Source organism: Poecilia reticulata, linkage group LG22, assembly GCF_000633615.1.
Source record: "Poecilia reticulata strain Guanapo linkage group LG22, Guppy_female_1.0+MT, whole genome shotgun sequence".
Classification (NCBI taxonomy): domain Eukaryota; kingdom Metazoa; phylum Chordata; class Actinopteri; order Cyprinodontiformes; family Poeciliidae; genus Poecilia; species Poecilia reticulata.
This window is the reverse complement of record NC_024352.1, coordinates 12,203,968-12,224,373: the sequence shown is the minus strand read 5'-3', so window position 1 is coordinate 12,224,373 and position 20,406 is coordinate 12,203,968. Positions and strand designations below refer to the sequence as shown.

The following is a 20,406-nucleotide window of genomic DNA, read 5'->3' as shown; positions in this document are numbered from 1 at the left end:
CAAACACCCACATAAGCTTTGCAGTCCCTACCCCCCACTAATACACACACACACACGCACATATTCTACTCTAAAGACACAGGCTTCACCGGGATCTCAGAATTATCTTCCTACACACACTATTTCCTTCTTTCTCGGTGTAAGAGTTCTCTGAGGAGGCACAACAATGGTAGGATACGTGCTCTAGTTTTTATCTCATAAAAAATTACTATCATCGCTTCATCCTTGCCGTTTCATCTCTCACCACTGCTTTCTTAGTCCTAAACTCATTTAAAGCAGCTTCTTAAGGGGTTATAGAGTGATGTTTCAGTTATTATATTTCTAACTGATGCTCGTATTACCTGAACCAGCATTATACTAGGTTTAAAACGGAGTCAAAGAATTGGTGCATTCTCCTCAGTAAAAAAAACAAAACATCTCTAATGGCGAAGTCATCCATCCAAACAGTCTGAACAGAGACCCCCAAACCCCCCCCCAGCTCAATCCTCAAGCACTTCCAGGAGTCCCCACTGGGTCTCCATCCCAGCTTTGAGATGACATGTTTCCAATCTCTTTTGGTTCTTTCAAAAGCCCACTCGTCAGGGAAATTATTGTTGATCTGTCAATCAGTATCACACCTCTACATCATAAGGACTGTAGAAAATTAGGTGTTACTTGTGTCCCACAAAAATATTCATGCACACATTAAAGCCTCATGCACCGATCTCTGCACGGATTCTCATGCCTTTCTTTGGTTCCCTCTTTCTTTTCTCTTGCCCAGATGTGGCCAACGGCACCAAAGGCTACAGGCCTCCTCCCAGGACCAAAGAGGTTGTCATCAACGGCCAGACAGTCAAGTTGAAGTATTGCTTCACGTGCAAAATCTTCAGACCACCACGTGCCTCCCACTGCAGCCTCTGCGACAATTGTGTGGGTGAGTTATGGCGTTTTCTAAGTTTTAATTGGAAATTTGAGTCCTGCATGCTTTTAGCTTGTAAGTGCATGTTCTCCGGAAGTGGGATTTGTATCGCACTTCCGAAGAAAAGTCAGGAAATTAATCTTCTCCACTTGGAGCATAAACATTAAACATAAAAGTTCAATGAAAGGTTCTCTTTAAAAAAATTAAATGTGGAAAGAAACCAAACAAATGTATAAAAACACAAAATTTCATTTGTTTTTTTTTGTTTTTTTTACATGGAAATGAAGGTCACTGTTTATGCAGTAAAAATATTCTCTTGCTCTTTAGTTTCTCCTTCATATTCAACAATTCATGTTAGAAATTTATTGGAAGTATTCAATAGTTTTAGTGGACAATTTGTTTCTATGTGGTGTCTGGTTGATTTAGTTAGCTTATTCTCTAAATAAAATCATTTGAAAACTTTTTGTGTTGACGGTTATCTTTATTTGATATTCAGCAGTTTTTGATTGGATACTTTCGCTAAGTTTACCAAAAAAAAAATATTTTATTTCATATGGGAATACAGTATGTTGATTTAGACCACTGTGATTTCACATTGATTTTGTAAAGATTGTGTTTGTTACTGAAAACACAAGTCGAGCTAAATATCTGGAATGTGATGCAGACCTGCTGAGAAAAGGGCATCAATTGAAAACGTGTTTACTGAAACTATACTCAGTTCATCCCTCCATTGAATGGAAAAACGGTCTTCAGAAAAAAAAGAAAATTCAAAGATTTTCTTCTGTTTTTTTTTTTTTTTAATAAAACACTATACAAAAGATGTGTTAAAAGAAACTGTTATCAGGAGCCTCATTGGTCAGGGCTTCCCACTAGAGTCAGCTCTGTATTTCATTGTCTGTTTCCCTGTTGAAGCAGTTAGGCAACATTTGAGTCAAAGATGAAGAGCCTATAAAAGAAAACAATGGAAAGATGGTAATCAGACAGTTTGTGCACACTGGCAGAAAGGAAAGAAGGAAGGAAGATTTCATGAAGATGGAAGAACAGCTGACAGGCAATGTATATTCTTACATAAAGTTGTATTTTATGAATATTGTAAGCAGATGATTCATGTCTAACAAAAAGAACCAATGAGACTCAGCTGTTCTGTTTTTGTTTTTGTTTTTTTTTAAAGATGAGACAGAGCAGGAGGTTTGCACCCATGCATGCGCTGAGACTCCGAAAATTGATTTCTGAAATGACATTGACAAAGATCTGCATTGTTACAGTTGTACACTGCTTTGTTTAAACACAAATTTCAGTTTCCATACATCCATTATCTACACACACTTATCCCTGCAGCGTCGCCAGGGGGGCTGGAGCTCATCTCTAGCAGCCATTACGCGAGAGGTGAGGTACACATCTTGGACAGGTTGCCATGCCATTGCAGATTTTGGTTTGTGAATTGAAATAAATGCAAGACGCAAACATGATATCGCACCGATTCACAAGGACTGCCCTCTAAAGACACTTGCACACAAAAAAACATACAATTTATATACACAGTCAATTAAATCCAAACTTATATAAAGATTCAGATTCAACTTAAACTGTATTCCAATATTCACTCCTTGTTATTTAATAAAGCAGTCAAGTGTAATTTATTTAAATTGGTTAAAACTTTTTTGTCTAAGGAAATCGGGCTGGTTGCATCGAGCCACTGAATTTGCATCATTCACTCCTCCTGGGTGAGCATATGGTGGGGTGTCTCTTGCATTGTGTCGCTGACTTTGCAGCGATTCCTCACAGCAAACATCGGAAAGGAAAACTCCTCTTTAACAGGAAGAAACCTTCAGCAGAAGCTGGAGGGAAACAAAGCAGGAGAGTCTGCCACAGATTTAGATTTAGATTATTTAGGTTGAGTGACACGACAACCTCTGAAAATAACTTTTTAATCTATTTATAGGGAAAGCATTCCAGGCTGGTCTCAAATATGTCTTCTCTTAACTCTGAGATGATCATTAACCTTAGTTTTAAAAAGTAATTATAAAACATGAATATAAACACAGATTTAAAAGAAATGACTGGAACCCTGTGTGTGTGCGTGCGTGTAATAATTGTCTTATTTATGATAACTGGAATAATGAATGAAAAAGATGACTGTTGTGTCGATTTAAAAGCCGGGGGAAAATGTCAAAATTTCTGGTGGTAAATTTACTACATTTCCTGAAGCTCAACAGAATCACCATTACAACTTTTAAAAATGTTTGAGAGGGACAAGATTAATAACAGAAATAGCAAAAACAACAGTAGGTTGTAATCTGCTGGCCTTTGGGCAGAACTGAATTTAAATGGACTGTAATGGGTTTATAAGCATGAGTTCAGAATCCCTGCAGAAAACTGTTCCCAGTAAACACATTCCATCTCTGAAGTCAGAGCTACAAGTCTTAGCTCTGCCAGCCAAAGACAAATAACGCATATAAACAAAAACCAGACATGCAGCTGCCTTCTCAGGGCTAAATCTGAAAACTATTTTTAGACCATTTTGGAAATCCTGGACAGCACATCCGCTGGGTTGAGAAGAATAAAGAGAGATCCGGCTTGTTGTTAAAAGATCTGAGTTTCTGTGGCCAATTTCTCACCAGTGATTTTCAGACTTTCTGACCTGATGATGCAGATTTTTAACAGATTCTGGTGTGTTTTCTGGAACTACAAAATACATCTTTGTGAAGATCTCTGAAGATTACATTAAGGGTGAATGAACGTTTTCAGAAGAAAACTTTATACAACTGCAAAGCTCTGTGATCTAACTTAAACTGCAGTTCAACCCTACCATGTCTTATAAACGTTTATTAGGATACTGAGTGAAATAGTACTGATGCAGTAAATCACAAGTCACAAGTGTTAAAATACTTGTTTTAAAAGTAAAATGTGTCTTTTTAGTTAAAAAGGCAGTAAATATTCTAACTCAGGAGCTAGAATATTTTTTTTTATGTTTTTTTTTTTTATAAATTGCAATTTTAAAAATACTTATATATATAGGTCACGTGTCTGTAAATGATTATCGTTAAGAACAAGCCCGGTGATATTTCTTCTAAAAATTAAAGAGTTTTCTTGTTCCAACAACAAAGTAAGGAATCTGTTTCTAAGTTTTCCTGCTTGTGGTGTTGTAAAAGCCAGAGGGATAACATGCTGTTAAATAAGTAAGAAGCCAAAATGGATATCCTCACCCCAGTGGCTGTCCAGGATAATAACATGGAAAATTCATTGCCTTTTTATTAAGGTTCTTCTATCCCTTTGGGTGTGATTGAAGAAGGTTATGGCATGCACAGAATTATGACATACTATTGCCTGTGTGGTTTAAACTGGCAGCTATCTGTGTTTATAAGTCTGGATGAACGCTGCTGCTTGTCTGAGTTAACAGACGGTTGGAATTGAATAATTGATTTTAATGGTAATTTTATTGCTCTTTTGATGTGCTTCAGTTTGAGGACATGCATAGCTGCAATAAGCCCTTTGGGGGGTTTGTGTAGTTATGTAAGCAGAAAATAAATGCATCAAAAGAATTCTGGTAAATAAATATGAATATATTACATTATTACGAAGCCATTTAGAGGCATCGGTTCCCTTTTAAAACCATATATTGCTACAGAGTAGTTTCAACATTCTTTATTAGGTGTGTTTTTTTTCTCTTTACCAACTATGATATAATGTTAACATAAAATGTTTACGGTTTCCAGAGAAAGTAGGAGAAGAATCTGTCAATAAAAGCTTCACTTTCTCATCTAGTTGCATTGGTCACTTCATCATAAAAGTTCTGACAGACTGTGGCAATTAGCTTCAACTAGTTGTAGTTTCCTTTCTCATGGGCCAGAGGCTCCAGCTCCAAACGTGTTTCAGCCAGGCATTGATCAGCGGAGACAAAAGCAGGTCATTTCACCTCACTAAGCTAATAATGGATCTAATTAATTAGTTAAGTAGCTACCGCTGAGCACGGCACGTAGTCTGCACTCGGAGATTAGACTGCGTTACTCGTGGGGATTAAATAACAACACCAAATACTTCTCCCTCAGAGAAATCAGTGAAATAAGAGTAATGAAATGGCTTAATGATTAAATAAAACACTGCTGATCTATGAAACACTACAAAAAACATCTTTTCAGCTCAGTGGAATATTTTTAAACACTTTCTACCTGGTTTGTTTTCATCTCTCATGTGATCAAATTTTCACAGATTGACGTACCAAGACTACCACTTCATTTAAGTTGTGAAGGCATTTGATTAACCATCTTGATTGTTTCACGGTGGTGACTTTTCTGTCCCGTGGTAGCCTCACCAGTCGGCTTTTATTTGGTAGATTAAAAAATAATAATAATCCAGTGTTGGCATCTGTAATTTTTTTATACATTTTTCTTTTTATTTTCACAAATATTCAGATTTATTCTACAGATATTCAGATCAACTTGTTAATCTTAAACTTTTCATATGTCTATCTCTCAGCCAGGATGGGGCCATCCCTTTCTCCAATCAGTAAAGCTTAATTTGCAGTGAGGCTTTGGCTTACACAAATTCTTAGCAAGGGTTATATAATCATCTATAATCTTGTTTTTTCTCTTCTTTTTTTTTTAAGCTGAAACTTCAGTGTCTTCATTGTGTAACTTCAATAACTTCCTGATCTCCCTCTCTGTGTCCTTGCAGAGCGTTTCGACCACCACTGTCCCTGGGTGGGAAACTGTGTGGGAAGGAGGAACTACCGTTTCTTCTACATGTTCATCCTCTCCCTCTCCTTCCTCACCATCTTCATCTTCGCCTTTGTCATCACACACATCATTTTAAGTAAGTAGCTCACTGGCACAGTGCAGACACGCACTCTCCTCCTGACTGAGCTCTCGGTGTATTTCAAGCCAGCAGGTTGTAAGTGGGCGGTGTGAAAAGCTGCAGAGTTCTGGCTCGTTACCGGCCTTCCAGCTGGGAGCAGCCGGTGGACGGCTCAGTGCGTCGTCCTTTTTGGTTTTCTGGTTTCGAATCATACTTTATGGTGTAAACCTGATCTGAGGATGGGGACAAAAAGGGCAAAAAAAATAAATGATAAACTCTGGAGAGCAATTACTGAGATAGAACTTATAGATTTGTATTTTTCATACTCCCACTGGATCCCATGAGTCACAGCTCAGTCCTACATTTGTTATATGTAGTCGTGATAAAACCTACCTAGATTATCCACAACTCATGGGTAGTGGAGTATTAGTTGATGTTTAAATGGCGCTTAACTTTTGGAGTTTTTTTGTTGTTTTCTGTATAAAATTGACATTAAACTGTCTCATTTTGTGAAAAGTTGAGTTCAGCTGAAGTAGGCTAAAATATGTCAAAAAGCCACGACATTGCCTAAATCCAGATTTATTCAAGAATGCAATAGAAACAAAGTCATTACCTCTGTCAGACTGGAAGGAGTTTAAAAGTCCTTTAAAAAGATTTGGGACTTCGGCAAACCACACAGCAAGACATGATGCATAAAAGGTGAAAACTTGGAACAGTAATAAACTTTTCTAGATTCTGGAAATATTAAAACACAGATAATAGACTATTATATGTTGCAATAGAGAAGACTATTTTATCAAACACTTCATTAGTGTCTTTCTCTGAAGTGTGTTCTTACTGGAGCAGGTTCTGCGCTCTGAATACCTTCCTTAAATCTGAGCAGAAAGTTTGGACAAGAGAAAATGGAGGGATTCAGTAGGAAGGAGACCTTTTGTGGTCTATCAAGTTCACACATAGCTGCCACAGTCGTGCAACTGAACAAGAGCCTGCCTGCTATTTACACCATCGATCGATCGGCTCTCGGTTTCCTCAAGTTTTGGGTGATCGTCTGATTCTTGCATCTAAAAACAATCTTATCTACCTGTGCAAAGGTGTGAATGTCAGCCACTGTCCTCTTTTGCTCCACCATGAGGGAGGGCTGACTGACAGATCTCGCTTCAGGCAACTTGCTATAGAACTATGAATCCTGCTATCTAGATGTTTTTCAATAAAATAAGACTGGAACAATGAAGGTGTATTGTGACCTTTATAACACCTGACAGTGTCAGTTCTATAAAAAAAAAAAAAAAACTAAAAAAAAACCCGATCAAAATCGTAAAACGATGGAGAATATGAGAAAAAGAACGTGATGGAGACAATCAAACCCTGGTGTGCTGGTCGTCTGAAGGTTTGGGTCTGTTTTACTGCTCCGGACAACTTGCTGTAGAACTATAAATCCTGCTCTCTAGCAGAAAATCCTGCTGGACTGTGTCCAGACATCAGTTCATAGATTTAAGGTCAAGTACTGCTGGATTATGCAGCAGAACAATGATCAAGTTTGCATCTGAATGACTCTGGGGGAAAAAAACAAAACAATTAAAAGTCAAAGCCTGGACTTAAATCTAATTAAGTAGTAATTGTTCATGCTTGAGCACCATTCAGTGTGGTTCAGTAAGAAGAATGTGTTAAAATAAAGTGAGGCAAAAGACTAACTGGCATAATTCTGTGTTTACTCAGGTTATTTTTGTCTCATAAAAAAAAATTTGATCTGAAACATGCAAGAGTGGGTTTTTCTCACTCTTGCATGTTATTTTCACTCTTGCAAATAGAAGAAAATAGATAGAAAAATAGAAGAAAATAGTTTCTTCTATTTTTTTTTTTAAAAAGAAGAAACTTTTAGGGGGGGAAATACTTACTGCTTCACAATACTATAAGTGAGCACTGCATCCAGATCTTTCGCACATACTCCAGAAAAGCAACTGCATTAAATGTCTAACATAAAGTGATTTTCTGTGTTCACAGGTTCATATCAAAAAGGATTCCTCACTGCACTTAAAGAAAGTCCTGCAAGATATCCTTTTGCCAAACTCTGCACAGTGTGAGCTGATGAATATCTGCTTTATAAGAGGGATTTCTTTGACGTCGTCTGATGATTGCCTTATTACTGCTAATTCTAACACTTTTGGAAAAAAAGGTTTTTCTGCTGTTTCATAGATAAACCAAGCAGCATAGAAAATTCTAATCCACTGGAAAAAGACCAGTAGAATGTTGTTTTGCACTAACTGCAAAGAATCTAAAGAAAATGACTGATAGGATATATTTTTTAATTATTGACAGTATTTTGCAGCAGCTTATTTTCAGGTTTGAATATGGACATCAAACTGTATGCAAAGTTATACCGCTGAACATTTTAATTCATTTTGCCAATGCCAGAAATAATTGGCTTTGCAGCTTCCACAGAATAAACATAATGGCTGTAGTATGATTAAGTTATCTTAAATTACATTATGACTTTAAACCCAGTCAATCCCACAATCTGTCATAATCGGTAGATATCAGTCTGATACACAAATTGTTGACCCTTTGAACAATCTGACATATTTACAGAGAAATGTAATGTACAGAGAAAAACCTGATCAGCCAATCAGAAGAAGACTTGTGGCAAACAGAGCAGTGCTTTGTTAAACAACCAATAATAGATTATTTTCCCCTAAAATAATTTTAGATTCAAACTTCAAAGTTTAAAAATATCTATAAAGACTGGAAACAAAGTCCTGTCTTCACATTACTACATATTCTGTTTGCTTGATAGTCAGCAACAATTTTCTTTAAAAGCTATAATAGATTTTATTCTAAAACATCCTGAATTAAATTTATCTTATTAGGTCTATTTTGGACAATGCTACATACATGTTGATATTTTCACTAGGATAAAATGTATGTTTTTTGGGTTTTTTTTTCTTGTTTAACTTTGTTTCCATTTTAGTACCTACTACATTTATGGCAGCCATATGTAGCTTTGTCTACACCTTCATCATCTTTCTGATATATTTCCAGTTACTCTAAATCAAATTGAAATTATTTTTGCTTTTCTATTAACGTTATGCTGTTGTACTGAATGTTTAAACGTATAAATATCCCCTTTCTCTGTGCTTGAGTGAGAACTTTTTTTCTGGCAGAGAGTTTGCTATCCTGATGATGTCCTGCCAAAGGAAAGATGACTGTTGATAGTATCAGTGCAATTATTTGTACCAATAAATTAGTGATGAGCTTTGACTTTGCTTACAGGGAAGATATTGATGGGTGGGAAATGAACACAAAAAAAAACAAGGTTAAAGATTGAGTTTTGGATGATTTTAAAGTACAGACTCCATGTCTGTGAGTAACGACCTCAGGCACTTCTCCGAGACAATAAATTATGAAGTAGTACGATCTGAATCTTTATGTCTTTTTAGAATAAAATACACTCTTACAGAGACTACCCAAAGATGTCGTACATGTCCTAAGGGGTCTTTGACATTGAGTTCTGTTAATGTGAAATGATTTTCTCCAAGTGTTTATGTATTGTGGGCTCTCAAGTGAGCACATGAAATGAGTTGCGCTCTACAGCTAGAGCCAAATGAACTGCTAACTGGGAAGTGTTGGCAAGTGGGCAGCCCTCAGGCTGTAGGTCAGTATACTCTCTGTTACAGCTGCATTTTTATAGTCCATCTTGGCTACCAAATGGGTCTGTTATGTACTGGTCTATGAGCTTTTAACATTGTCGTCTGTAGTGTTGTTGAAAATGATTCCTTAACCTTGATGGTGTCACTGTGCTGGAGGTGGTGGTGTGTTTTTTCTCTGTCTGGTCCATAGTGGGCCTCTCAGGCTTCCATACCTACCTGATCAGCTCCAATCAGACCACAAACGAAGATGTGAGTATGAACGTTGAATGAGTTTTACAAAAGTATTTATTCAAGGTGATTTGTGATCGATCACTAATCAACATGTTTTGCTCTTTAGGTTTATGTTTTTGGATTAATTAAATAATATAAAATTTAAATAAAATAAACAGGACTCAAAATAAAAAATGTTGTTTTTTTTTCTAAATCAAAGTAGGATATTTGGAATTGTGTTCAGAATTATGTTTTTTTAATTTTTTTTTATATTAATGCGGGCAGATTGAAAACCTTTAAATGGCTGGATGTACCCAGATCTGTTCTAACAAATAAAAATAAATGAGTACTCCCAAAAGAATAAATAGAATATATTAATAATTGATGATGTTTCTGGTGTCAACCCCTGGTTACAACAGGGTTCCACTGCTATTGTAGGTGCCAGAGTGTGAAAGGTTTGGGAACCACTTATTTAAAGCGTAAAAACTCATGTTTTATGCAAAAGTCCTTCTCAAAATGTATCCTTAGCTTGTGTTTATTTACTTGACATGGGTAACCTTGCCGTAAGATGGGCTCCACGAGGAATATAGTTTGTTGGTTCTCACTCCTAACATGTGCACACAGCTTGAGCTCTGGATTCTTTTCAACTCGGAGCAGAGAAAATGTTATCGCAGCTTGGTGCAGTCCACTCTGCTCGCCACTGCAAGTTGTTAATAATGTCAAGGGCACTTACTTGAACTCTGTATGTGCCACCAACACTTTCAGTATCAACACAAGTGCATCACATGTTCTGTTTGGACATGCCTGGTTGTTTAAGATGTGCCATCTCTTCCAGATAAAAGGGTCGTGGTCTTCCAAAAGAGGGAAGGACAACTACAACCCTTACAGCTCCGGTAATATATTCACCAACTGCTGTGTGGCGCTTTGTGGACCCTTGCCACCAAGGTATGACGAGTGTGTGTGTGTGTGTGTATGTTTTTTTTCTCTTATGAGTTAGTTTGCACGTTTCCAGATGCCCACATTATAACTTGTTCAGCATATACATGGTTGTCACCCGTCATATAAACTGAGCCAATCTATTTCACAACCCCACTGTGAAAGTGTCATTTAAAGGTCTCACTTAAGAGATGTCCTGGATTTTGAGATCCTTGTCGGTCTTATTTCATGTTTTTTTTTTTCCTCTTTTTACTGAAATAATTAACTCCTTTTTTCCCTTCATTGTAATTTTTAGTTTTCTCCAGAGGCCAACTTTGAAACGGTCCGTTAAGACTCTGTTTGATGTGAGGAACTTCTTTGAAATGAGCCTCCCGGCAGCCTTTTTCTAAACTTAGCAAAGACGACACAGGAAGAGTGTAAACAATTTCAGGCCTATTCTAACCACATCCCAGATCAAAGCTTTTCAGACATGTTGGATTTCATCCGTTTTCTGGTCATTTACGAGCCAGCTGTCACAGCTATGTTTTCCTCGCCATGTGACTTTAAGCGCCGCTGATATCCTCACAGCTTCAGTAGTTTGAACAACCGTTCACATTTCTTTGAAGCTGTGGTTCTTGGTGGCCTTTCCCCGATTACTCTGAGCACTAACTGAACAGATACCTGGAAGTGAGTGTCTTTTCTGGCTGCTGTTTGTTCCCTTTATTAGAAAGAAATGAGACTCAAAAGATGTAAAAGAAATAACTTGAGTTTTGATTCTCTGCATTTTTATGCTCCTAAAGAGCATAGACAATAATTTTACAACTTTTTCTTTTCAGTTCTGCTTAACCTTGTATTCGCTTTGATGTCCGAAACTGAGATATATAAAAGCAAAAAGAAAAAGCACAGCTTAAGTGACGCACTTAGTGGTACTGATGGTAGAATCTGTGAATTCTGTCATCAGTGCATCCTGTAGTGTTCATCCAAGACAAAAGGAGAGATGGCAAGGTCATTAGGTAAAGATTTATAGCTATTAATCCAGTGAGGAGAAGGAAGTCAGTAGCATTGGACGCTAAACAGTCCAGCACCGTACACAGGGATGTAAAAGCTCTCTTTGGTCATTTAAAGAGAGCTTTTATACAGTGGTTACCACAGTGGTGGTAATTTACCACAGTGGTGGTAAGATTTTTGGTTGTGACAAAAATCTGAATCCTTGAAATCCTGAATCTTGTTCTGAAATTACTAAAAACGCCCAAGATCTTGTGGTTCTGTAATATGTCTGTCATATAAATGTATCTATAGATGCCCACACCATAATGCAAACTAAGAAAAGTTCTGCTGAAGGCTTTTGGAGACTTTCCTAATAAGCCATTTGGGTGCACTGTGCTCTGGCCGTCTCAAGCAATAAATCTCCAGTAATGATTCCTGTGGGTGGTGAGGAGAGTCCTCAGTGCACAGGTGGCTGCCATCTGGGCATCTGTGTCTGTGTTTGTGGCCACAGGCACCGTGCAGCTGGATCCAACAGTATCATGGGAACGTCTTCTATCGTCTAAAGTCCAAGCAAGCAGCACCGCCTCTCACGTTCTTATGCTTAGATTGCCGTGTAGCATTCTCTGCCGACACCTTGAATGGTGCCTTTAAATGTGTGTTTTAATGCAACTCAGGCTGCTGCTGCGTTCTCCTTTTTTAGTTGATTTCTGATTCTGAGAAACGCATTTTTCCCTGCAGCCAGCTCAGCCCCACTGAAACCGTCTGTCCAGACTTCCTTGTGTGAAATGATTATCCCTTTTATGCTGTTTAACACCTCTCCAGCTGCATGCTTGTCTGCTAGATATTGCTCTATATCTGATCAACCTCTGTCTGGCTGATAAATGGCCTCCGTTCGCTGTATGTAGCCCATTAGCACTCACGTGTGCATGTGCATACCAGAGTTCAGCAGGTTGTTGTCTAAGCAGCCGCGTCAGGGCTCTGCAGCATTAACGACGGGACAGAAACAATGATTCACTCCGCTGCCCCACTGCAGGACTGCAGTGATTTATCACCAAGTTCTGGTTTTATGGGTCTCTGTTAGTGGAAATATGGGGGTCTGCGGTCTCTCAGCCTCTCTCTTGGTCAAGACTTGAATAATAGAGTTTGTGCACAACTTTATGCATCAAAGTATTTACAGTGTGGGCACATAAAGGGTCATTTCACCTGTCATAATTCTCTCCACCTTGAAGGAATTATGACAGTTTATCTAACTTTAATGTCTTGTTACATTATTGTGGTTTTAATAAAGATAATCTTGGAATCCTGTTGCTCTGTTATGCTGTTTGCTGTGTTATGTTTGTCAATGAAGCCTTTTAGCTCATCTATTCTCGCATTTCTCTGCAGTCTCATTGACAAACGAGGTTTCATCGAAGCAGACGCACCACAGATGGCACCACTGACCAACGGCATCACCATGTATGGTGCCACCCAGTCCCAGCAAAGCCACATGGTAAGACACAGACCTGAGACCCCTCTTGTTTCCTCAGGGAGATTTAAGAAAAGTGAAAAATACAGATTTGAGTTTCACCAGTTGATGTAGATGTTTACAGCTGTGCTCAATGTTTACAGCTGTGCTCAGCTCAGCTGGCTTACGTGCAGAGTTTTGTCAGAAATGGAGCAGAGGTGAAAACACGATCCCTTTGCCATTTCACTACTTGAATTGGACAAATCTTTTCTAATCTCTGTTGTACAGAGCTGCAACCTGCATGTGACGCTTTAGTCCCGTCTCTCTTGGTAACTCTGGTCAAAGAATTGAGTTTTAAAATGTGAAGAACGTTAAAAATAAATCCTAACTTTAGCAGTTTTCAAACAATATGTTCAACATTTCCACAAAGAATGACACTAATTGTGTAAGGAATATTCCTTTTTTTACAAAGCCATTTTTTTAAAAGATTGAATATTCTTTTGAAGAAAAATATTTGAAAATGAAAAACAAGAATAAAGTTGTTCCTTACTTGAAAAATCAAAATCTTCGTATTGTGGGTACGATTAAAAATAAGCTGTTTTTCAGAGTTCTGTTGCTTCTGAGCACATTATGTTTAGCTGAACCAAAGGCGAAAATGCCTCTAGTTTGTTGATTTTGGTTTAGATCAAAGCATATTCATGTTAGAATTCCTTGGACCTTGCATCTGTAACTGCTGTGAAAGGTTGTTTTGCAACGCATAAAATACAAATATGCCCCCACTTCAGGTATGTTTTACTTGTAAAACAGTTTATGCATTGATGCATGCCTTTTCTTTCAATTGGAAATGATGCTCTACTTTGTGTTAAGCTATGGCACAAATCCTAATGCAACACACTGAAGTTTGTGGAGGGAACATGACGACATTTCACATGGGTAACGGTTTTGAAGAACTCTAAATACGGTAGAATAAGAAAACACTTCTAAGGGTACACACACTTTTTGTATTGTTCATAGCTAGATAATTAAAGATAATAAATTGTTTAATTTATTGATGAACCACACGTGTTTGGAGCCTTGACTTTTTTTCCTGGTGTTTTAGCTGATTTCTTTAGTTTTCTTGTTTTTAGTTGATATCACAAGGAGGGAGTGTGTTTGAGGTGTTGCCTTAAAAATGTCTAGGTGTGCCTCAGATAAACTCAAATAATGTGGATTATTTTATCAGTGACAACATCATATGGGATTTTCCAAGTTGCGTAAAGGTGGGTTAATTTTAGTGTGCAAGCAACAAGTTATCTCATTATTCTGGCATTTAGCAAACATAAATAATTTTGGTTATCTTAACTGACCGAAAACAGGAAAAGACGTGGTTAAATTTGAAGATGTTGCGCATATTTTTTTCGAAACAACCCAAGATTATTTAAGCTACTTGTCCACATGTGGTTAATTTCTTTAAATAACCCACCACACAACGAACTCCACTCGTCTGTATTGCTCACATCAGAGAGAGTAAATCTAGTTGCTGTTTCTCTCTAGATTTAAATTGATGGTTTTGCTCTGGATTCCAGCGAGCAAGTCAGCAATAATTTCAGCTGAGTAGGAGACGCTCAGTGTTGCTTGTAAATTAGGTCAACAGAAGCAGTGCTGAGTGTTTTTTTTTTTTGTTTGTTTTGTTTTTTTTCCCCTGCCACCACGCTGAAAATCTCCACATTGCAGAGCGACATGAGCTGGAGAATGAGTCTGTCCATTGTGCTCCAAAAGTCAACAACCCTTTTCTTTAAAGTAGCGTCAGCCTGGGAGAATGTTTGGTCTTGTTCAGGCGACCTCTGTGTCACTCTGACGCTTGAATGGAGGCAACCGGTGTTTACCTCACACATTGCAATCTCGCCTTTTCACTTCTCCGGCTGTGCACCAGTCGTCCTCTTTGTTCTCGCCCAATCTTGACCTCGTCATACTTTTTTTACGCGAGTGTGAGCCGTCTCAACGTCGGAAGTGCGCGTTGGGATGAAAGCCGAAGGTGCGTTCCCCTATGTTAACGCATCCAGAAATAACGGCCGTCTGTCCGCTACCTGTAAACCTTGCGTCGCATTACAAAAGTTCTTATCAGTCACCCAGACAATTGTCCACTTCTGTTATGTAACACCAAGATGTGTTTGGAGCCAAGTAAACAAAGCGCATTTGTTCCCTTGTTTTTGTCGCGTCTTGGGTTTGCCATTTTTCGCGGAGTTTCAAAACGCATCTAGATGTTTCCATTTGTCTGGCGATGAAAGCTCCGCTTCCTTGTGATGTGTTTTGTCTGCGAAGCTGCTCAGAAGCCTGACAGCGTGCCATGCAGAGAGGGGCCTTTTAAGCTGTTGCTATGGTAACGATGGATAATATGAAGGCACGTCACACCTTGATAACAAACCCCTCCGCTCTGGTTCTGCCTCAGTTGAGGAGAGGCCTAAGCACATCTTTGTGTTGCCGTCTGAACATTGACTCCAGTCTTTAATTAGATGGAATCTAAACATCTACGAGCTCTGAGTGGGATGGAAATAAACTGTTGTTTATCATGATGCAGTTTTCACCCTTCTTCCTTCCTCTTCCTCTCACACCCAGAGACCAGTGTGGTCAACCACTATTTCCATGTTGATCATTTCACCATGAGAGACTGTTAAACCCACATAAGTTTTACCGCCCAATTTCCTTCCTTCAGTTGCATGACTTTTTCTGTCTCGTAATAACAGCTCAGATCTTTAGTGAAACAAAATGTCTCTCGGAAAGGGACAGTTTTTAATCCTGGTTTCTTGTTCAGGCTGGACTCTGTAAAGTGTTTATTTCCCATTTAGAGAAGCTAAATGGGAGATAAACATTTCTGACTTGTGAAGTTTGTCTCTTATCAAGACCTTTTTAAATTGAATAACTACAAACTAATAAGTAAGTAAATAAATGGGGAGCAAACATGGCGTTTCTGCAAGATCTTGTGAAAATATTACATTTAATAATTCTAATTAAATGGAGGCATGTTATTAATACTAGATCTTAAATTATATTAGTAGAAATATTGAATTTGTACATTTGTAAGGAAAAATAACTAATTTAAAAAACAAATGTCATGGTTTGTAGTTCTGGCAGAGGTATGTGGATGTTCTGCTGTGAGAATGAAGGAAACAAAAATTCATCCCCAGAAATGCAGCTTTCTCCACTGCTGCTAAAACTGATTTATTGAATGTTTTAGGCAATTAAAATCAACATAGTCTTCTTACATTATTCACCTGTGCCTCCTTCAGCCAGGATGGGTTTATTTATATCTAGTATCTAGTTCAGTATTCTGTTAAAATGTGCACCAGTGACTTTTATGAAACTAACTGCTCAGGGTTTGTGCTGAAGTTTGATAACTTTGATCTAAAACACACTTGCTAAAGCACACAAATTTAGGTCCAAAATATTTATTTTCTTTATGAAATTAAATATGTATTATTAGTCCAGTTATTTAAATTTAAATTGGTCGGATTTCAAACTTCTCTTCAAAGATTTAACTCCCAAGATCCCTGCAAAAAACCTTGTAATAGCGCTGAAGTGTGAACATCATATTTTTTGCCATTTTTTTTCTTTTTTTTTATCCTCAGTGAAATTTATCGGTGGTATTAATTCCTCAAAGCTTCTAGATAGTACAGCTGTGATAGAAGAACTACAAGGCCCATAAGACACAGCAACAAATAAACATGTCAAAGGGATTTTATTGCTGAGTATGTTGTCTTTCTCAAACCCTCTCAAGAGAATTTATATACAAGGTTTGGCTTGGAAAATCTTTTACAGATTTTAATAAGATGTATGAATCTGATCAAGCTTACTGTGTAAAAGGAGTCAAAGTAAAAGAAATGTAACCACATGCCAGAGCTTTAAAATGCCGACATACCACTGCAGAATATATTATACTTGCTATTAATATGGAGATCTTTAATTTGGAATAGTTAAAAATAAATTATCTTCACCAGAAACCTTTGTGATGCAGTTTTTAAGTGATCTTGGATCTCAACTTACGACTCTGAAGCGATCGTACGCATCACAGCGATCTGTGACGAAACAAAAAAACAAACAAATACTGAGAAATGAATGACATGCTGCAGTCTCACTTTGCTGTTTTCCAAGGGTAATCGGTGAAACTGGGTGTAGTTGGGATGCAGAGTAGAACCATAAATGGAAGCTTAAGTTCTTAAATATAAACGTTTGTTGTGTCATCATGGCTGCGTGTCGGCAAACCAAAACACATTTTCTCTGGATCACCTGCAGTTCAAGGCTGGTCTGAGCAGTCTTGTCCCTTCTTGTTCTGTCGATTCCTTCTGAGGGAAAGTTCTGAGGCGCTTGGTTAATATTGTTTTTAAGGAAAGTAAAACTAAGTGATGTTTGACTTTCTTTTTTTCTTTTGCTACTTAACGGTGGGAACACAGCAGACTGAGGTGTCTGTATTGCACACAGGACGCGGCACTTTTCATAACATTGAAAACCACAAACTTGCCTGCATTTTGTTTGGATTTCATGTGTGAAGAAAATCACAAAGTATAGTCCATAATTGTGTAGGGAATAAACAAATGTACATGGCTGTGTCAATTTCTCAACAAATAAAAATCCAAATACTGTGAGGTCCATTTATTTTCAACTCGCTGTTGAAAAATAAATGAACACTGACCTATTGCTAAAATAATAGCCACAGGTACTTTTGGGGCATATCTTTGTCATTGGAGCTGAAATTGTTGCCCGTTGTGTCTGTACTTTGACTAGAACTGTGAACATGCTTTGATCTAAACCAGTCTATTGTAGGGTACTTCTTCAAAAGCTTCCCTGCAGAACTAAATCTTTCGCAGCATGTAACACACTGCGACGTGCAGTGTTTATTTTCCCTCCATACAGTAGGGCTTTTGTATATAGGCTAAAAAAATCAGTTTCTGTTTTTCTTAATGAAGCTCTTCTTGCCAAACCTCTAAGTTTATGTTGATGCCCATTTTAAGATGCCATGCTCTGTCTAGATGATTGAATAAAGCTCTGAGAGATTCAGAGATTGGGATGTTGTTTTAGAAACTTCTCCACAGCTTTATTCCTGACCTGCTATGTGCCTCTGTCTTTTTGCGACATAGATGAGTTCTGAAACTTGCTCTGGATGTTATTTTACATCTGAGCATCTGAGTAAATGGGGGCGAATTTAATTTTGAAAAACATTTTTGAAAACCATGTATTCCTTTTCTTCTAGTTCACAACAATGTACAAGTTTGTTGGTTAAAATCCCAGTTAAATCCATCTGACTACAACATGTGAAAACTTATAAAGAGCCATTAGTAGAGATGTTATTGGGAGGAAAAAGAACAAGTTTCATTTGTTTTGGAGTCACAAGTGTCATCTGTTCTTTTTAGGTCACATGTGACATTGAGACAGAAAGGTGAGCAGTTGAAGCCTGACCTTTGCTCTTTTCATCAGAAGGTCTCTGGGAGTGCTGTGGGATGAAGGGCTGTCACCTTTGCTCAGCTGATGATTACACTCTGGTGATAACTGGTTGATGGGCTTTAAGCTAATTCTGTGGCAAAGTTGAAGTCCTAACCCAGACCGATACGTTACAGATAAATAAGCCATGAAGTGGGGATCGAGTAGCTCTGTCTCTGTGGTTTCTCTTTTGTGTTTTCTGCATTTCTAACAAGGCTACTAACATTTATTTCTCTTTCTCCCTCTTATCCAATCACCTCCCCCTTCATGTTCTGCTTTCCTTCATTTCTCCTGTCATCTGTCGGGTGTCTTGTCTGTCTCTGTGCGTTGTACACCCCCGCCACTCCCTTGCATGTCGGCGTTTTGTTTTTTTCCCCTCAGTGTGATCAAGACCAGTGCATTCAGAGCACCAAATTCGTTTTGCAGGCTGCCACCACCCCCCTCCTACAGCAGCGTAGCAGCGAGCCAGTCATCATAACGTCTTCCCCTGAGAACGGGACGTCTCTGCCCGCCCGGGCCTCCCTCACGCTGGGCGGGCCTTGCTCCTCGCTGCCCCTCGGCCAGCCGACCCCGCCGACGTCCACCCCCAGCCTGAGCTGCCACGAGGCCACAGACATGCTGCCGATCCACGGACACTCACTAAACCACACGCACCCCCTCCAGGAGCAGGCAGCTCTCCACCACTATCTCACGCCAGAGGAAGTGCCGTCGCCGCCGGGCATGCTACACTGCGGCAGCCCGCTGGGCCACAGCCACACAGTGCAGACCAGTTTCTACAACCCGGCCAGCCAAGACTCGCTACACGAGGACTCGGTCAGGGGGTTGGTGAAGCTCAGCTCTGTCTGACAGTGGGATATATAAACCCAACTCCTTCTGAAGACTTAAAACTCTCCTGAGCTGCTTTGGTATTGGCCGACTCCCTCTTGAGTTACAGACTCCAGCTGCTAGAAACTGTGTTGAAGCTATCTGAAGTGAAGAAAAAAGTGTTCTCAGCCATCATGTTGCCAAACTTGTCTGCTGGAACTGAGAGAAAAGTTACAGCTTGTGTGTGACCACTCAGAGATAAACTGTTGGGTTTATTTTGTACTTCAAGGGAAGATTAGACAACTTTCATTTGATAATCTGCAAACTGGACTTTGCTTTTCGAAGCGGTATCCTACGTCTGTAAGCCATTTCGAGCAAAAACAAAGGAACTGATTCAACACTTCAGGTCAGGAAGCTGCATTTCTGCCACTGGATCGGACCGGATTTTTGTTAAATATAATTGAACCGACTTGCCTGTTGCTGATCTGACCATGTCTCCTGCCTTTATTCTCAGCATTGTGATGGTTTATGTCATTATGTTGCATATCATCCTGCTTTTTCTATGTAGAAGAAATCAAAGACTGTTGTACTGTACCATAGTTACTACAACTCTTACAAATTATATTTCCTGTGGATATTAATAAAACACCAACTTTTTACCAGATTCTGGTGCATATAAATTGAAAGCATGAGTGTGTATGGTGAGTTCGTCTTGTGCCCACTGTCCGATCATTTTCCAGTTGTTTCCAGAGGAAAGTAAAAACCGTTATTAGCTCTCTGCTGCCACTTTGTGGTTGATCAGACGTACTGCCGGTAACAGCGTTGTTTGTCTCAGCAGGGTTAAATATAGAGATGTTCCCTTTCAGCTCAGAGTCCAACCTCAGGATCAATGAGTATGCCGCGTCTGTTGCGTGTAGACCTTGTGGTCAGCCTGTTTCATCTGTTGGCTCTCCTCTCTGGTTGTTCTGCTTTCTGGAGAAGTTTGAAACTGATTTAAGTTATTTTTTTCCCAGGTCTGGTATATGGACAGAGCAGGGAGAGATTTTTATTTCCTGACACGCTTTCTAAACGTTACCTTTGTTCCACTTTAATTCTTCCATGTTTTTCATCCTTTGTCACTTCTGTCTTCCAAACCAAAGAAATATGGATTTTCACCATTTCACAGCCAGATCTGGATAAATATTTTTATCCCCACTCTTTATTCTCCCCCTTTGTCAAAATATGACCCCCCCTCCTTGTGTCTTCCCTCCACATATATA

At 38.8% G+C, this 20,406-nt stretch overlaps 1 protein-coding gene across 4 annotated transcripts in view; it reads left to right on the top strand.

Moving 5' to 3' along the window:
- The window catches only part of LOC103458587 (probable palmitoyltransferase ZDHHC14), a 45,531-nt gene extending 25,720 nt beyond the window's left edge, over window positions 1-19,811 (top strand). Inside the window, exons 4-11 of one of the 4 annotated variants that reach the window (XM_017302591.1) lie at window positions 761-913; window positions 5,573-5,710; window positions 7,694-7,742; window positions 9,483-9,585; window positions 10,382-10,491; window positions 12,832-12,937; window positions 18,277-18,302; window positions 18,725-18,912. In XM_017302591.1, coding sequence (XP_017158080.1) covers window positions 761-913; window positions 5,573-5,710; window positions 7,694-7,742; window positions 9,483-9,585; window positions 10,382-10,491; window positions 12,832-12,937; window positions 18,277-18,302; window positions 18,725-18,821 — 782 coding nt within the window. In that variant the 3' untranslated portion in view covers window positions 18,822-18,912. Of the gene's footprint in view, window positions 1-760; window positions 914-5,572; window positions 5,711-7,693; window positions 7,743-9,482; window positions 9,586-10,381; window positions 10,492-12,831; window positions 12,938-18,276; window positions 18,303-18,724 lie in introns of all 4 variants that reach the window. The other 3 variants (XM_017302592.1, XM_008399504.2, XM_008399503.2) reach the window with 3 other exon arrangements.
- The last annotated feature ends 595 nt before the right edge of the window (window positions 19,812-20,406 follow it).